We start from the raw sequence: 16,666 nt of genomic DNA, 5'->3' as shown, positions 1-16,666 counted from the left end.
ACACAGAATGAATTTTTCTTAATTAATTTGAATGGAGCCAGCTTGTAATAAAATTTGAGTTGGATCTTCATAGTTGTTCAATTGCAAGCTGTCATAATCCAATACTATGGTTACAAATTGATTTCTTCCAAAAGTAATGCCTTGCTTTACGTGATAAAGAGGATAAATTTTTGGTTGAGTATTGGATGGATTAGTTGCGGTGCTTGTTCCTGGTGTGGAATCTTGTGGCTTTGGTGTGACAAAAATTTTTGGTGAGAAAGTGAAAGTGCTTGTTAAATCCACGTCAGGAATTCCGAGTGTAATTTGCTTAAGTCTTGCAATAGAGCTCTTCTTTTCAGTCAAGAACCAATTTGAAGGTAAAAATAGAGGAATATTTGTTTTTTGAATCATTTCTAATGCACTGGCAGCTTCTTGTGGATATGTTTGCTTGTATAGCTGACATAATTGATCCAATGACAATACATAATCTTTTCTTGGTGTTTCATATTCGAACGCTACTAAAAATGTGTCATTGCCTTCGCTATCTTGGTCCTGAGCCAATTTCTTTTTTTTTCTTTTGTACCTGTCTCTTGAAAGCATGGTGTGAACCTGGATAAAGTTAATAATCTGATTTCCACGTCTAAAGGCCCCATTTCTACCGCTCATAGATCCAAAATCTCCAATTTTCTGCACTGTCATTTGTGAAACAGGGCAATTTGGATAAAATTGATATGGAATAAGATTGGACTGTTGAGTCGTAATGGCTTTTGGAGTGTTAGACTGAAGGAATGTTTGTAGTTGTTGATAATAATGTTGAGTGAAATAGCCACATGCAAAGGTATTGTACTTGGTAATAGAATCATTAACAAGTTCAAGAATTTTTGCGTTACTAGTTTGGGTCGTGGGTAATTTCTGAGCAAAATTATCAGTAGCTAGCTTCAGTGCATGAGAACAACGCTTATCAGAGAAGAAAAAGTTAGGATGAATAATATCCTTGGTTTTCTCCACCAACACTTTCTGCAAATCGTCATTGTTCAGTGAAAATAATTCTTCAAAGGCAAATGTAGCTTGATACCAGTTCAACGATGTTGGCAAAATAAATCGTTTTCCTGCTTGCATTTGTTTGATGAAATAGTCAATTTGTTTTTGAATAAAGTTGACAACTTTGCTGACTCCAACATAACTTTCAGATTGAGAATCCTGTTGCTTCTTGGATTTGTTAGATGCAGGTTTGTTGGTCTTTTTTGTTTCGATTTCTGAAAGCTCACTCAATGAAAATAGAGCCTTTCTTGCCTGATCCAATGACACCTTAGTACTAAAGCTAGAGGATTCAGAAGCTTCTTTGTTGACAATTACAAATGTGCATGTCTGAGGATCAAGCATGAATAGCGGAGTTTTGATCACGTCAGTACCAGAAAACTTTCCTTTTTTTAAGATATGATTTCTAACTTGGTTTTCAATACTGGTTTGCATTCTATTAATCATATATTCTCCAACGTCCTCGAAGGTATTTTCTTTTCTGTTCTGGTATTCCAAAATCATTTTGTCCCATTGACTTTTTTCTTGGACAAATATGAACGAAATAACTGGCAACACTCTTCCAGGACTGTACAAAGAGGACATGACACCACTTCCAAGTATTGTAGTAATCATGTTCATTGTCGGATTCTCGCTGGAGGCCGCCTTCTCTTGATGGATGTCCAAAATCTTAGAGTTAATATGTTGCTTACTGATCTGCAAAGTTCTAAATAGAGATAGAAGGTTTTGGTGAAGGTTAGAACAAACGCTGCCATTCACCTGTGATGTTGGAAGGATAAAGAATATCATGTGACAAGTTTGAAATAAAAATAATAAAGTTTGAAGTACACGTTCATAGTCCACATAATGTTCCAAGTCATAAGCATGATTGGTATTTGGTTGCAAAATATTTTGATAACCATTATTGGTTTGACTTGCATGTGAAATTTTGCTCGGAAGAAACTGTTCTACAAATGTTTTACAGTGTTCCGATTTTTGCATGAGGTCGGCAAATAAATAAACTCGTTCTTGGTCGACATCATGATATGAATCGATCGAAATTTGATGATGCTTTTTGGGATGATCCTGTGGAAAAGAACTTGATCCTTCAGAGCCAGATTGCTGATGATGACTTGTTCCCAAACTATCTTTTCGTTTGTCAGAGAAGATTGCTTTTCTAAGTATTTGGTTTGTAATTTCCATTGCATTTTCATTTCCCATTCCGATAAATGCCAAACTAACAGTCTTTTTCGAGTTTAGTTTCAATCTATCCTTTTCTTGTTTGCTAATAAAATGTGGAATGGACGAAGAACCACCCAAGTTCGGAGAAGAAAATTTAGACTGTTTTGAAGTAGCTGCTAAATTTTGGAGAGGAGAATTACCATCATCAGAAAAGAATGTATAGTAACATGGTTTTAAATTTTCTTGTTGATGGTTAGAAGTTCTTCCAACTAAATTGCTCGTATTAATCGGGCCGCCACCGTGATGATGTAATTGGCTGCTGCTGTTGTCTTTGAGCATTTTTTACCATGATAAAATACAAAATCAGTAAAATAATTTTTACATCATATATTGTTGTCTAGATTTTGAATATTAATTGTTAATGATTAAACATTGGTATTAGAATAAAGAGTTGCGAATTCGTGTTTGATGAAGCGTTTTAAACAATTTAAAAAAATGCCACGTGTTAGTTCCTTGGTTGCTTTATGTATTGCGTTTGTTTTGATGATAAGCTCGGTTGCGACTTGGGTTGATGCTTTGTCGGTAAAGATTGATCCTTTGAGTGAACAATGTTTTTGGGAGGAGGTTAAGAAGCCTAATGTAAGTTCAGATGGATGAATTGATTCGGAATGGCGTGATCATGGAATGATTTTGATGATTTTGTTGTTACGATATTATTTTCAATATTGGATTTAATGATGATCATGGATGTTATTGTTACATATTTTGGAAATATCACATGAATTTAAATTTCTAAATAATGTCAACACTGTCTTTGAACAGGCAAAAGTACTTTTGCAATTCCAAGTGTCAAGCGGAGGCTACTTGGATATTGATTTATCCATTGCATCACCAAATGGAGTTTTAGTTCATGAGAGTAAAGGAGAGACAGAAGGAAAATATACATTCACAGCTGTGGAAGTTGGAAGATACAAGTTCTGTTTTTCTAATCGTATGTCAAAATTGACATCAAAGACAGTCACTTTTGAAATTCATGTTGGAGATCTTTTTGACCCAAACCTTACTAAGCTTGATGAAAAGGATCCAATTGTGAAATCAGTTTTAAGACTTACAGAGGGTCTATCGGAAATTCAACAAGAGCAAAAATTCTACCGTACGAGAGAAGAAAGTCACAGAGATTTGGCTGAAACTACTAACACAAAGGTTATGTTTTGGGGTGTTGCTGAAATGATTGGTATCGTGGTGATGGCTGTTGGACAAGTTTTTGTTTTGCGTCAATTCTTCAAGACAACGAGATCAGTGTAAAAACCAGCGTGTACACATGAACATAAATTTTCTTTATTTAAGATTGTATTTTCAAGGTGTTTGGTATTATTTTACTTCTGATATTGTACATTCATAAAGAAAGTCGATGGCCTTGTCACTTGTTTCTTCAACAAGCTCTTTACCAAAATTTTGCCACTTTGTTTGTTGAAAACAGGATCCATTTGAAAAAACAACTTTCAACAGCTTTCTTTTTTGGGATGGTTCCATGGAGTAATCCTTGGCCATTTTCAATAGACCTGCAGTTGCGATAGGTGAAAGGGTGATTGATTCATATTCAATAGAGGGAAGGATTGACTGGAAGAACATTTTCTGGCAACAATCAGCAACCTTTCCTGATTTAAGGTCGTTCTCAAGATTGTGAACAAATTCTTTTTTAGACTTCATGTTGTACTCGACCAATATTTTCTTAATATCGTCTGTATATGATGCTGCATAAGAAATAGTTACTGGCTGATTATCTATTGTCACTTCCAAGTTTAGAGAATGATTTTCAAGTTGTTCAGGTAACTCCCAAATCTTGTATGAATACTCAGACTCCATGGAGTCTATTAATTGCCTAAATAGCGGCTTTTGATGAAAAATTAAAGATGCATGGACCAAATCCATGAAAATTTCGTCATTCGAAACTTCTGGGTCAACCGATTCACAATAGATCCACTGTAAAATTGCTTTCATAACATTCTTTGAAATAGACGGAAAGGATAGGCTTTCAGATTTTGGGTGAGATTCAAATAATCTGATATTTCCCAATGATAGCAGTTTATCAATTATTATATCATTAAAGGAGATTACAAGTTAAAAAGTTGTAATAGCATGCTTCGAAAAATTCACATACCTCTTGAAAAACGGAGACCTGCAAATCAAAATAATTTTATGGCAATAAAAAACGTCATCTAGAGATGAATCAAACACAATCTTGCAATCAGCCAACTTTGATTCAATTTCATCACGGTTTGATTTTTCATAATTCCTAAACAATGAAGCAATATCCATATTCATATAATTTGTTTTTGCCGACGATGAAGTGGAAGTGAAAATCATTGCTGATCCGGTTGGTTTGAACCTTTGTTCACCGCTCACCATCTTCTTTTCAAATAAATTCAGTACAAGTTGTGCATCGGATTTGACATCATTAGTTTTTTGTTTTTTGCGTTTCTCCATCATATCTTCATATCGTAATTGCTCAAATGAAGTTGAGCTATAGCTTGGCATTTTAGTTATCGATTGGAAATCATAGTTTTGATGATTGGAGGGATCTTTCTCGTTTGTGGGAGCAAATTTCGGCTTTGCTTTTGATCGGGTTGATTTTCTTGCTGGCACTGAAGAAGCGGAGGAGGGAGAAGCACCAAAAGAGAAGGAACTCATTTTTTTGATTGTGATTTCTTTGGTACTTCCACAACAAGTTGGAAAACACTGCGTTCTAGTCGAAGGCTGTCCTTCGGTAAAGACATCAATGTTTTCATAAATTTATAGAGTAGGTAAGGTTGTGCAGAGCTTGCTTTAACGTTGAAACTTCTTTTTGAAGACTGGATCTCTTCTTTGATTCAGCAGCAAGTGAAACTGCCAATTGTTGAACCATGTCGCTTAATTCTATTACAGTCTCTTCTAGTAGTCTAATCTTTTGAAACGCATGATCAAGTGTCTCTTGGTCATTGGTTTCAAGCTCTTCACTCTTTTTTGGAGTCATGTATGCATGTTCATCATTACTTTGCTCTGAAACTTCTCGATTGGGAGCCAGTCCATTCAATCGATGAATAATTTCATTTGCCAATTCTTCATCCACAGTCAGCGATTGCTCAGATATTCGAGAAACATTTAGCTCTTGCAGGGATGACATGCTGGAATTTGTGGACCCAGTCATGATTACTTCCCCGCCCCAAATGTCATTGAGATAAGAGGTTTCTCCATAACCTCCAAAAATAATGAGTTCTTTTCCAAGCATATTGATTGTGTGGGAGTCTCTTGGAGAAAAATTTTCTGGTGCCAACAGATCAACTCGTTTCCAAATAGGAGAATATTTCTTCTCATCTATACCTAGAATAGTGAGAGTCCAAAGAACGTTGTCCTTAAATAATCCCACCATTCCCCATAAACTATCATAGTGTTTGAGCTAATCTTCACGGCAGCATGCTTTGATCTTGGACTTGGAGTTTCATTGTTTAACCATGATGTGTCTTTCGGTTTTTGAATGCAAATCCAATTGCCATCAAACACCCATACATCATTTAAAGACTCTCCGTTGGATCCTCCATACATCACTAAAATATTGGGTAAGTTATTATTCTCAGAAAATGCAACTAGACTGAAGTGACATCTTGCGGGTGGGGAGAGGAAAGTATGAATTTGTGACCACATTAAAGTTTTAAAATCAAATTCAAACATATCATTCAAATATTCTCCGCCATATCCTCCAAATAGAATCATTTTCTCGTTCATTATGACAGCATTGTGAGCATATCTTGGTTTTGGAGGTGTATTTTTTGAAACAATCTTTTTCCACCTCATATCCTCAGCTTCCTTTGCTAAATCCAAAATCCAAATATCATTCAACAGTTCATTTCCTTTATCACCTCCGAAAATTACTAAATGATTTTTGTAAATTACAGCTGAATGACTTGACCGTTTATGCGGTAAGACTCCTTGTACTTCTACCTTCTTCCACTTATTCGCGTCTAGAATCCACAAATCATTAGAATGGAAACCTTGATAGCCTCCAAATAAATACAGTTTGTTTTTCCATTCTGTGAGAGTGTGCCCCTTTCGTTTTGGAGGATTTTGATTGTCTGGTATTTTCTTTCGGAGTGTGATTTTTGTTTTGAAATTGGAGCAAACACGAGGAGAACGAGGTGAGCTGCTCCTTACCGTTCCGACTGATTTTTTTGATTCAGTTTCCAGAGATGATGATTGGTTGAGAGTAAGTTCCGATTTATCTTCTTCATTGCTAGATAACATCGTAACAGATAGTACCCCTTTTTTGCTTGTACTCTCTCCGTACAGAGAGGAATATTTTCTTGGTGGTGAGGATGCATATTCGCTCCTAGAAATGTGGGAGTTTTGAGGAAACAGAGAGGAGCTCATTTTTTATTTAAGGCTTTGAGCAAATACAGGAGCCTTAGGTTTCTCTTTGGTTCTTTGTTCAAAAGGCTCATCGACACACGTTTACACAGTTCGAAATTCTCCACTTGATTCGAGTGACAAGTTTATTACACAACAAACAATGTCTATAATCAAGCTTGATTCTGACTAGGAAAGCAGCAACTCTTTCTCTGTTTAAAGCAGTATCGATCATGATGACAATACACGTCCATTCCACACTTCATTTAAACCCTCCCAAGAAACTCCTATTGAAGTAACCACTCAATTCAGTTCATCTCTCCACGTTGAGCAAGTGGCATCCAAACATGTTTTTTCAGTGTATACAACCTCCAACGCAGTCGAAGGAATCTTCTTCATATCATTCAAATGATTATCATTCCACATGGGATGTGGTGCTCCACTAAAGTACCAATCCTGACCATTATCAGCCATATAAGCTCCATACTTTTTCAGTGCTGTACAAATCACTTGTACTTCCTCTGAATAACTGGAACAATCATAGGATGCTTTCATTCGAATTCTGGCTCCCATTGGTAATAAATTGGGATCTGTGAGAGAAGAGGCAAAATGTGATGCTGGAGAAATGAAGGCCTTCTGAGATTTAACCACTGTGAATCGAATGGCATGCTTAATTTCCTTTTTCACAACTACTTCATCATATCTGACAAGCAATGGGAAAATAGGAAGTCCAGCTGCATCAGCTGATGTCCATCCTAAGGGTCTCTGGATGGCTTTGCTTGTATTTAAATTGAAAATAGCTCCACATTCTGCTGTAAAAACATTGCCACCACCGGTAGTGTCACGATATTGCTTATCAATGACAAATGTTCTCCATGTTTCATAGAGTTTGCAATTGTCCTTATCAATGGCAATGATGTGACGGTCTCCATTAGAATTTGGTCCTCCTTCAATAGGAGCACCTTCTGGAAAAGGATAAGTTGTTATGTCACTTTCTGAAGCGTAGGATGTAATTTGAATTCCAACTTTGGGTTGATCTTTGGTAACAATGATATATGGTATTCCATTGAGAGCTCCATCATACACAGTACCAAAGTCAGCGTGTAAGTACTTTCTTGCAACATTATTAATGAATGCATCGGATCTGGGATGAACAGGAAGATTCGAAATGTCTTGATTGAAAGGATGATCAGGTAGGAACACTGGACATGCAAGATCAAATTCACCAGCATCATCAGAAGTGTAGCCAGGGGCAGACCAAGTTTTTTGATTACCAGTTGGAGGATATCGAATGGAAGCCATGCTAGAACTCTTGGCCACTGCAATTTGTGAAATATTTGTAGGAAGCGTTCGAGGTACATGCTTTGACAATGGACCAACGCTATTGCTTGAAATGACAGCTCCAATATCAATGGAATTTGGATTTCTAGTATTACCATAAAAATCTAAATCAGTCGTTGAAGCATGACCTGCATTGGTTGCCATAGAACTTAATGATGGGGATAAATGTTGTGAATTTAGTTGAGGGTCACCTTCTAAACTGTTGGCTTCGTTACTACCAGAAAAATAGGATTGAATTTTGGTTTTCCAATTAGACAATGAACCACTGAAAGCAGTGTTTTTTCGACCATCTACAAAGAGAGCCGTCTTGTTCTTGTTGTAGTACACATTATTGTTAATGACAATGGAGCCTCCCGTAATAGATGCATTGAGGGATGATCCTTCATCGATTCTAAACAATGGAGAAGAGATGGTCTCCTTGTTAAAGATGAGATTGTTCAAAATCCAAGGAGAATATACAGGAGTAAGAAGTCCATTTCGATGAAGCGTGCTTGTCACATGAAGAGGAGCACTCACTTGATTGGATTGTGAAGCATCTATAATGGTATTGTGAATGACGTGTGCATTCTTTGAGCCGTAAACTCCAATTCCAGCTCCGAAGATGGCCATTAAGATATTGTTACTCACAGTAGCATCAATACTTTCATAGAGCTCAGGATTGGAGTTGGTGTCAAACAGCTGGATAGAATCAGTTCTTCCTCCAACTAAAATTCCTCGATCTGCATTCGAGATGGCATTTCGCTCAATGTAGCTCTCTCGACATCCTCCTTCAATTTTCACACCATCAGCAGCAATGTCATGAATGTAATTATCAGTGCATGTGAAATGATGAGAGGCCAAGGCATGTACTCCTTCACCTTCAGACGGAAGTCTTGAACCAGAGTCATAAACTTCACTTGAGGTCAGAGTCACATTGTTGGCTTTCAAAATGAACACACATTTGGTACCACAGTTGTGAATGATACAATTTTTAACAGTTACTTGGTCTGCATCAATTTTCAAAGTGTAGAAGAATCCTCCTTGAAGTTCAACTCTCTCCAATGAGCTATCAATTGCGCTTGCTTCAAAGCGAATGGTGTGAAGAATGAATGAGTTGTAGATGGATGAAACAATTAAAGCTTCTTTTGGATCATTTTCATAGGTGGAAATTCTAATATATGGAGTTCGAATAGAGAGACTTTCATTATAGGTAACACCTGTATATCGAAGAGTAATATTAGAACCTGAAGGAGCAACTGCCAAAGCCTGATTAATCGTTTTGAAAGGGTTAGAGAATGTTCCCAAACAATCCCCGTCTCTTCCATGGACGTTATCCACATAGAACGTCCTGGGAAGTATAAAGGTATAATTCGAACACTGATTGGATGAACTAGTTTGGATGATGGTAGAAAATGCCGGTGGAAACAGTGTGACTGACGAATTCGACAAGTCCGAAGAATACAACAATGCTCCAATATCGTTATTGACCTTGGTTCGAGAATTTCCATAGAAATCTTCTGTGACCTCTGACAGAAACATTGCTTTACCTCGAGCTGGGCTTTGAATACCAATCTTTAAATTGGAGTCTAGAAGGGGATCTGCGATGGATGAATTGTAATCACTATTGATGTGTTTTCTCCATGAATCTAAATCAGATGTTGATATAAAAGATGTTAATCGTCTATCAAGGAAGCTAATAGATGCTTGAGAATTTCCGTGATAATTATTGTAATTGCTGAAATAAATATTGCAATCAGAACTCAATTGTGATTGATCTAGACCATCTCCATCTTGTACTCTCACTTCATATATGAGTTGTGAAACTCCAGCCTCAGAGAGTTGAATAATGTTATTAACTATCATTGGAGCATGATTCGATTGACCTCGTGACTGAACTGCATTCATCGTATGTGGACTAGCTACGATCAAAATTGGAACTTGCATGGAAAGAGCCACATTCACCAAAGTATTGTGCAGGACCTTACTGTTTTTAGAAGCATACAAACCAACACCTGCTCCCTGTACATTGACAATGATGTTATTCTTTACCACAGCGTCAATGGCTTCATAGTAATCTGGGTTTTGAGTTGGATCCATGTATGAAGTTTCTTCGTAAAAACCAACAGTGACACCTAAACCTTGAACATTGAGAATTAAGTTTCGTTCAATGAGTGCTCGCTGACCTCCACCTTGAGTTTTAATGGCACTTCCAGCAATGTCGTGAATATAATTTTGAGAGACGATCAAATCGTCCACATTCACGGCACGAATGGCATCGGTACTGGCTGCACCTTGATTGGGATTTCCTTGTTGATACGTGGTTCTTTTACCACATTGATAAATTTCAGATTGTGTGATGGTGACTCGCTTTGAAAAGGGAGACAATTTGATGCAATCAGATCCCGTGTGATGAATTTTTGCCTTACGAATGACAACGTCCGAGCGTTCAACCATGACTCCATAGTAAAAACCTCCAATGATTTCTAATCCTTCCAATGTCACAAATTGGGAATAAATTTTAAATACATTCATTTGAGTGGCGTCATTCATGGAACTTGTGATGATGGGCACCTCATTGTCAAATGCCTTAATAGTGACATTGTTGGAAGTAATTGAAATTCCTCCCTCATTGTATGTTCCTCCTCTTAGAATGATAATATCATTGTCCTTCATAAAAGCAACGTTGGTCACCTTACGAATGGTTTTATACGGAAATTCCAACGTTCCATTTCCAGACGAGTCACTTCCAGTTGTTGGAGAAACATAAATCACCCGATACGTCGTTGGAGGTGACCATGTCGGTAATACATCTTTTGGAGGTGCAGAACCACGGTAAGGTAATCTATATATGATATTAGTGATCGAGTATTTCTTGGTTGGATCATCACTAAAACCATCATTCATGAATTGCAAAGCGCCAATAGAAATTTTTCCTTTGATCATGGGTCTTCCAAAATAGTCAGAAATGATTCCAGCAATTTCAACACCACTGAAAATGAGAGGAGATGGGTATTGAGGGTAAAAAGCGATCGTATCAATGAATGGATTTCCTTCACTACTTCCAATATCATTGTATTTGGATTTCCATCCAGAAAAACCTCCCACATAACCAATGGAGTTTCTTTGATCCGAAAAGACTCCTCCACTACTTCCCAAATGAAGAGAATAGTATCTATTGTATGAGACATTGAGGGATTGACCTTCAAGACCACCGACCACAGAGTCATCCACATAGCTGGTAAGTGTTCGAATCTCAATAATTCTATCTCTTGAAGTACAAATGACATTGTTGGTAAGTGTGACATTGATACATGGAGTAATTGGTGAATACGAGTTAGAAACCCATGTTTGAACGAGATTGATCAAAATTGCAGCTTGATTGTCTTGTGCAGCTGCCCATATTGTGTTAAAAACAATTTGTGGGTTTTTAGCTGAATACAATCCAATTCCAGCCCCTGACGTGTTAGCAATGATATTATTTCTAACAATGGTATTCACAGCTTGATAGTAGAGAGGATTTTGATTGGCATCAGAAAAGTATTCGCTCGTTTCATAGAATCCAACCAACACTCCAGCTCCATAACTATTGGTAATATAATTTCTTTCAACGATGGAATTTCTTGCACCAGATTTAATCATTATGGCTGCACCCATTGTGTGGTGAATCATGTTATCTTGAATTCTGGTTAGATAGGTATCGTAGAGCACAATCGCTGAACCACCTGTTCTCACTCTTACTCCACTGTTGTAAAATTCATTATTTCGAATGATAACATTGTTGCATAGTGAGTCAATCTTGATCAAGTGATAACCACTATCATGTATTTTACATCTCTCAATGACAATATTAGAAGCTCCAAATTTTGCATTATTACCTCCCCAATCAATCGATGACTCTATTCGAATGTTGTAATCAAATCCTCCAATGAGCTCTAAATTTCGTAGCACACTGCCACTGGATCCTCTTCTCAAGTAAACATTAATGGCTTGTTGGGGGTTGTTGACAGGACTTGCAATGACAGCTTTCTCCAATCCATATGCTTGAATAGTAATATTTTCTCGATCAATCGTCAAGCCACCTGCATGAACACCTTCTCTAAGCAAGATGACATCTCCATCCTGTGCAAGCGTTAATGCTTTGGCAACAGAACGGAAAGGTGCTGTAATAGTGCCAGACCCTGTGTCATCATTTCCACATGCAGTGACGTTACAATTCGAAGTATTGGACTGAACAAAGAATTTAACAGGTATCTCTGTTAACACCATTGGATATTGAGGAGGTTTCATGGGTTGAAACTGATATGTCACTGTCAATCGAGGTCGATAAGCTATGGATGAGTTTCCGCCAAATATGGTTGGTCGAACAAACGTTCCAGGGACCTCTCTTAATAAGACTCCATAATTTTCAGTATTGTTGTCAAACCATTTTTGAACAATATACGGATCGAGAGAAATGGATTTGATTTGATTTCCAATGTCACTCATTGCCTTTTCCATTTTAGAATAGGAATTCAAGACAACATCTCCAGCAGCGCCCGGAATTCTCCACTCTTCTCTCGTGGCATAATTTTTAAATCTCCATCCAGTTTTTTGAGCAGCTACCCATGAAGTGTTGATATGGTGGACTTGAATTTTACATCCCTTAACCCAAGCCACATAGGTCAAATCCAGAGAGGCAGAACTGACCACAGCTCCTGGAGGAAGTTTACCTTGTAAATTTCTAAACCTCATCAACACGCGAGCTTCATATTGGGAATTGTGTCCAACAAAGACCACATCATCTTCATAAAATGTTTGACCATTCATTTCATTCCAAGTATCAATATACATGGTTGAAATGGTGATGGCTTCTTCGTCCTTATAACCATCTCTACCATTTTGAAAAGAAGTTGTATATTGCTGAGGAGCAAAACTAACTTCTGTTTTGAATTGAGGTGACAACGAAGGATCTTCTTGATTGATATCAAATTCGTAAATTTGTGGAACGAGAACAGTGATGGTTGGAATGGCACAAGCTAATTTTCCATTCTTGATTTCTGTCATGGCATCTATATCAGCATTTAAGAAACTGGAGCTTGTTGAGGCAACAACCAAAGACAATGCCAAAACAAACATTGTGAGTGTCATGGTTTGATGGAATGGATTCTTAAATTTGGAAATGGTAAACAACATGTACATTCCAGTCGACAACATTGCAAAAAGAGAGAACCAGAATATTCTTCCCCCTTCTCGTATCATGGAAGTGGCAGCAGACACCACATGCGATTTTAAGGGTTTTGTTTGATTGGAGGATGGTTTTGGTGTTACAACACTTGTGCTTGGTTGGACTGGAACACTTCCTGAAGCAAGAGGAGTTTGATTCGCTTTTGCAAGCTGAAGAGAGATGGCTCCATTGATGGAATCCAAAGAGTAACCGACATAACCGACACCTCCTAAGGATGAATCATAGGAAATTTGAACTTCAACATTTTCAGAAGAAGTGGTGGATCGTTGTTGTGAGGAGGATGACTTCTTGACCACATTCACTTTGTATTGCAAGTCCTTATCCTTATTGACAATGACACGACTCACAAATGATGCGTACGGAATGGAATAAGTGTCCATTTTACAATTTTGAGAGAATACAAAAGTCTTTGAAATATTGTTGGTCCATGCTATATATATGTACTAATGTAATGTAGATATTACTTACATGGTCGAAAAATATCATCATGATCATCATGGACATGCAAATGATGGACAAGCGTGTCCAGACACCCCTTTGGCGCCTTTGATTTACGGATGAGCGAGCGGGCATGATTCTTTTTTTTTTGAAATTGTTGTATAATGGCTCTTATCTTTGCCGAAATGAACTCTGCCAGAATGGGCATGTACCCTAAACAAGCATGTTCATGATTCAAGAAAATCCTTTGAAACAATGTTCGTTTCCATTGGTAGGTAAGGTTTTAGAGCTTTGTGAATATACTTCTCAGATATTGCTTTAAGGTAGAGTGTAAAATGGAGTGTTATATTGTTGTTAACGTCGTTTGAATTGCTTATTGGCTCTCACGAGCAGTCTGATGAGAGAAAAAGTTCAGTATTGGAACAATTGACCTTCATAATACATCCATGAGTCGGCACATTCCTATATTTCGTCACTTTCGAGCCCTTGAATGAACATCTTGGTTTTAATACTGCCTTGTTCCTTTGCTTTTCTTGTTGGTCTGTTACTTTTGGTTGTTGATGTTTCATCACATTTCTCCTCATCACTACAATCCGAGTACTCATCCCCTTCACTATCTATTTCTTCTTCATAATCTTCTTCTTCGTTTTGTGAGAGCTGCATTGGAGCTTGTTCCATACTACTAGTGCTGTTGCGAGGTTTTAAGTGTGTTAAGGTAGATGAAGAATTCTGTTTGCCTAGCATCACAACACTGTTTACTTTGCGATGTTCTTGATGAGGGAGAGTCTGCACCAACAGATCTTGGCTCCGAAGATGAGCCATTTGGCTCTTTTGAAGATGAACACGGTGTGTTTTTCATCATCTTGGGGTCTTTTTCTTGATTGGCAGGATTAGTGACTTGTTCTAGCGTGCGTTTAGGTGTTGCTGGGTTTGGAGGTTGTGGTGTTCTTCTTGTCTCATTAACTTTCGGAGTGAGAGTTTTGTTAACGAACAAATCGAAAAGATCAAATCCTGACAACGGAAGCAACAGCTGGTATAGGTCGGACATCATCTTTTTCTTTTGTTCTTCTTCCAAAAATTGAAGCGAGTCAAAGACGGATTGGGATGTTGGTGTCTCCTCCCCCTCGATAATATTCATCATATAATCTTCCGTTCTCAATTTAAAACAACGCAACACTAGATTTTGATCATCGTGTTCTGACGGCAAATAGGATGTAAACTCATTCTGTGAATTTCGTGTACGAATGAAAAAAGAAGCAATCAATTCAGAGAACCCTTTCCACTCTTGTTGTTTATTCAAGAAAAGCCGTGTAAAGATTTCATAAAACGCAAAACCATCCATCTTGTGCTCTTATTTTTTGCTTTTGGTGTCAATAATTGGAAAGAAATCTTTGACAGCAAGGATGATGAATATGTGTTCCTCCAAATGTTTGCTGGTTGGTGTGTTTGGGGTATTTACTTGTAAATGAATGTTGGTTTTATCACATAACTGCTGAGGCTATTTATTTGAACTAGAGTAATATTTCAAATTCAAAAGCATCCACAAATGTCCAAGAAAAATGGTAAATTCTTCCTCAGTGAGACCCTTGCTGTGTGAATTTTGGAGTGGTTGTTGTTGACTTGTAGATGATGCCTTTTGCGTTGATGATTGAGCAGTACCTTGAGGTTTGGGTGTGCCTGTGCCACTTGTTTGAACTTGTGGTTGCTTCTTTTTTGAAACACCACCAGCATTCTCAGAATATTTACACCTCTCAAAAGTTTCAATATATTCCATCCAGACATCATTCAATTCTGGATTATTGGCCATGTGTTTAAATTTTACAAGCACAATATTGGTAATGTATTGTCGTAGAGTTAAATTGGCTGGGAAAAACAATTCTGGATCGCGACAAGTAATGGATCTCTCAATTAAGAGGGGTGAATATAAAACAAATTCACGAAATGAGAAATAATTTCGTTGAATAATTCTGTACATTTCGTCCATGTGAAGTGACATGATGTTTTTGGAAGAGTCTGAAGGAATGTTGGGAAGGGGTTGTGATGTCATAACGGGTTGATGATGATGAATGACTGTTGATGTTGAATTTGTAGAAGAATTTAAATTACTTCGAGTATGAGGTAATGTGACAGGTGGCGTTTGTACAGCAGTGGCACCACTTGCAAACGATGTTGAATGGCTCATTAAGGAAACTCCAACAGGTTGTGACATGTATGCGGCTGTTTGTCCTGGAAGTGAAGATTGTGCTGATTTAAAATCCTCTGACATTTCATTGAAATGGCTCGATGTAGCATTAATTTTGGAATATTCCATTCTTCGTTCACTTGCTGCAAGTTCCAGAGATTGATGCCCAGCTGTTCTGTTGAACATGGCAGCCACATCATTTGAAATGGAGCTCACCAATGATTCATGAGCTTTGTAATAAAAAACAAAACCTTCATATTTTGGATCTGAGCTGTTGGCTACGAATAAATGTGGAAAATGAGGTAATGGCTTGAGAGCGAAAACCGGTGGCTTCCATTCCATGGAGATTTCTTTGGATTGAATGGAATAACCTTGAATGGATGTAGAGACGGATTTTCGGGTGGCACTTGGCTTGAAAAATTCCTTATCAAAATCTCGATGTGTTTTTTCTCGTTTTTGAAATTGATAGAATCTGTATTTTCCTATAAATGTTGTTGATAAATTTAGGTCGTCATTCAATCATTGATGACCGAGAAATGATTTCGGTCATTCATTAATTTCATGAATATTCATTACACATTGAAAAAAGGATCCATGGCGGAGTAAAACATAAAAACAAGTTGTGACAGAAATTTAGATGTCATCATCACGTACTTTTTGAGTTTCTTAAAATAACACACGTCACCAAAATCAATAAAAACAGCACCACAAACACCGATCCCATAATAATTACAATTGAAATATAATCAATTTGATTCGGAATTTGTGTCAAATCCACTGCTCTTTTTTCGATATTTGTTTGTGTCAGAAATTCGTAAAGATCCTCTCCGTGTCTTCTTGTTGAAATGAATTTGTTACTCCGCAATTCATGATGATAACGAAGCCAGTCTATCATGTCATCATCATAATTATTCTGACGAGGTTCCACGCTTGTCTTATCGAGC

At 37.5% G+C, this 16,666-nt stretch overlaps 8 protein-coding genes across 8 annotated transcripts; 1 reads left to right on the top strand and 7 right to left on the bottom strand.

The window, feature by feature from the left end:
- Window positions 1–18: 18 nt before the first annotated feature.
- Window positions 19–2,517, bottom strand: C9374_010291 (uncharacterized protein; the record flags this gene model as incomplete). The annotated part of the gene is made up of 1 exon (XM_044685819.1): window positions 19–2,517. The coding sequence occupies one exon, from the start codon at window positions 2,515–2,517 to the stop codon at window positions 19–21; it is 2,499 nt and encodes an 832-aa protein (XP_044544091.1).
- A 156-nt stretch (window positions 2,518–2,673) lies between these two features.
- Window positions 2,674–3,483, top strand: C9374_010290 (uncharacterized protein; the record flags this gene model as incomplete). Its single annotated transcript, XM_044685818.1, has 2 exons — window positions 2,674–2,817; window positions 3,001–3,483. 2 exons carry the CDS (start codon window positions 2,674–2,676, stop codon window positions 3,481–3,483), a joined length of 627 nt encoding a protein of 208 aa, XP_044544090.1.
- A 66-nt stretch (window positions 3,484–3,549) lies between these two features.
- Window positions 3,550–4,869, bottom strand: C9374_010289 (uncharacterized protein; the record flags this gene model as incomplete). The annotated part of the gene is made up of 2 exons (XM_044685816.1): window positions 3,550–4,240; window positions 4,340–4,869. 2 exons carry the CDS (start codon window positions 4,867–4,869, stop codon window positions 3,550–3,552), a joined length of 1,221 nt encoding a protein of 406 aa, XP_044544089.1.
- A 94-nt stretch (window positions 4,870–4,963) lies between these two features.
- C9374_010288 (uncharacterized protein) lies at window positions 4,964–5,446 on the bottom strand (the record flags this gene model as incomplete). The annotated part of the gene is made up of 1 exon (XM_044685815.1): window positions 4,964–5,446. The coding sequence occupies one exon, from the start codon at window positions 5,444–5,446 to the stop codon at window positions 4,964–4,966; it is 483 nt and encodes a 160-aa protein (XP_044544088.1).
- Window positions 5,447–5,538: 92 nt separating this feature from the next.
- On the bottom strand, window positions 5,539–6,582 carry C9374_010287 (uncharacterized protein; the record flags this gene model as incomplete). Its single annotated transcript, XM_044685814.1, has 1 exon — window positions 5,539–6,582. The coding sequence occupies one exon, from the start codon at window positions 6,580–6,582 to the stop codon at window positions 5,539–5,541; it is 1,044 nt and encodes a 347-aa protein (XP_044544087.1).
- Window positions 6,583–6,861: 279 nt separating this feature from the next.
- C9374_010286 (uncharacterized protein) lies at window positions 6,862–13,482 on the bottom strand (the record flags this gene model as incomplete). Its single annotated transcript, XM_044685813.1, has 1 exon — window positions 6,862–13,482. The coding sequence occupies one exon, from the start codon at window positions 13,480–13,482 to the stop codon at window positions 6,862–6,864; it is 6,621 nt and encodes a 2,206-aa protein (XP_044544086.1).
- Window positions 13,483–14,002: 520 nt separating this feature from the next.
- On the bottom strand, window positions 14,003–14,362 carry C9374_010285 (uncharacterized protein; the record flags this gene model as incomplete). Its single annotated transcript, XM_044685812.1, has 1 exon — window positions 14,003–14,362. The coding sequence occupies one exon, from the start codon at window positions 14,360–14,362 to the stop codon at window positions 14,003–14,005; it is 360 nt and encodes a 119-aa protein (XP_044544085.1).
- A 676-nt stretch (window positions 14,363–15,038) lies between these two features.
- On the bottom strand, window positions 15,039–16,617 carry C9374_010284 (uncharacterized protein; the record flags this gene model as incomplete). Its single annotated transcript, XM_044685811.1, has 2 exons — window positions 15,039–16,204; window positions 16,377–16,617. 2 exons carry the CDS (start codon window positions 16,615–16,617, stop codon window positions 15,039–15,041), a joined length of 1,407 nt encoding a protein of 468 aa, XP_044544084.1.
- Between the last annotated feature and the right edge of the window lie 49 nt (window positions 16,618–16,666).

Source organism: Naegleria lovaniensis (genome assembly GCF_003324165.1).
Source record: "Naegleria lovaniensis strain ATCC 30569 chromosome Unknown tig042, whole genome shotgun sequence".
In the NCBI taxonomy this organism is placed as follows: Eukaryota; Heterolobosea; class Eutetramitea; order Acrasida; family Naegleriidae; genus Naegleria; species Naegleria lovaniensis.
This window is presented reverse-complemented; position numbering and strand designations above follow the sequence as displayed.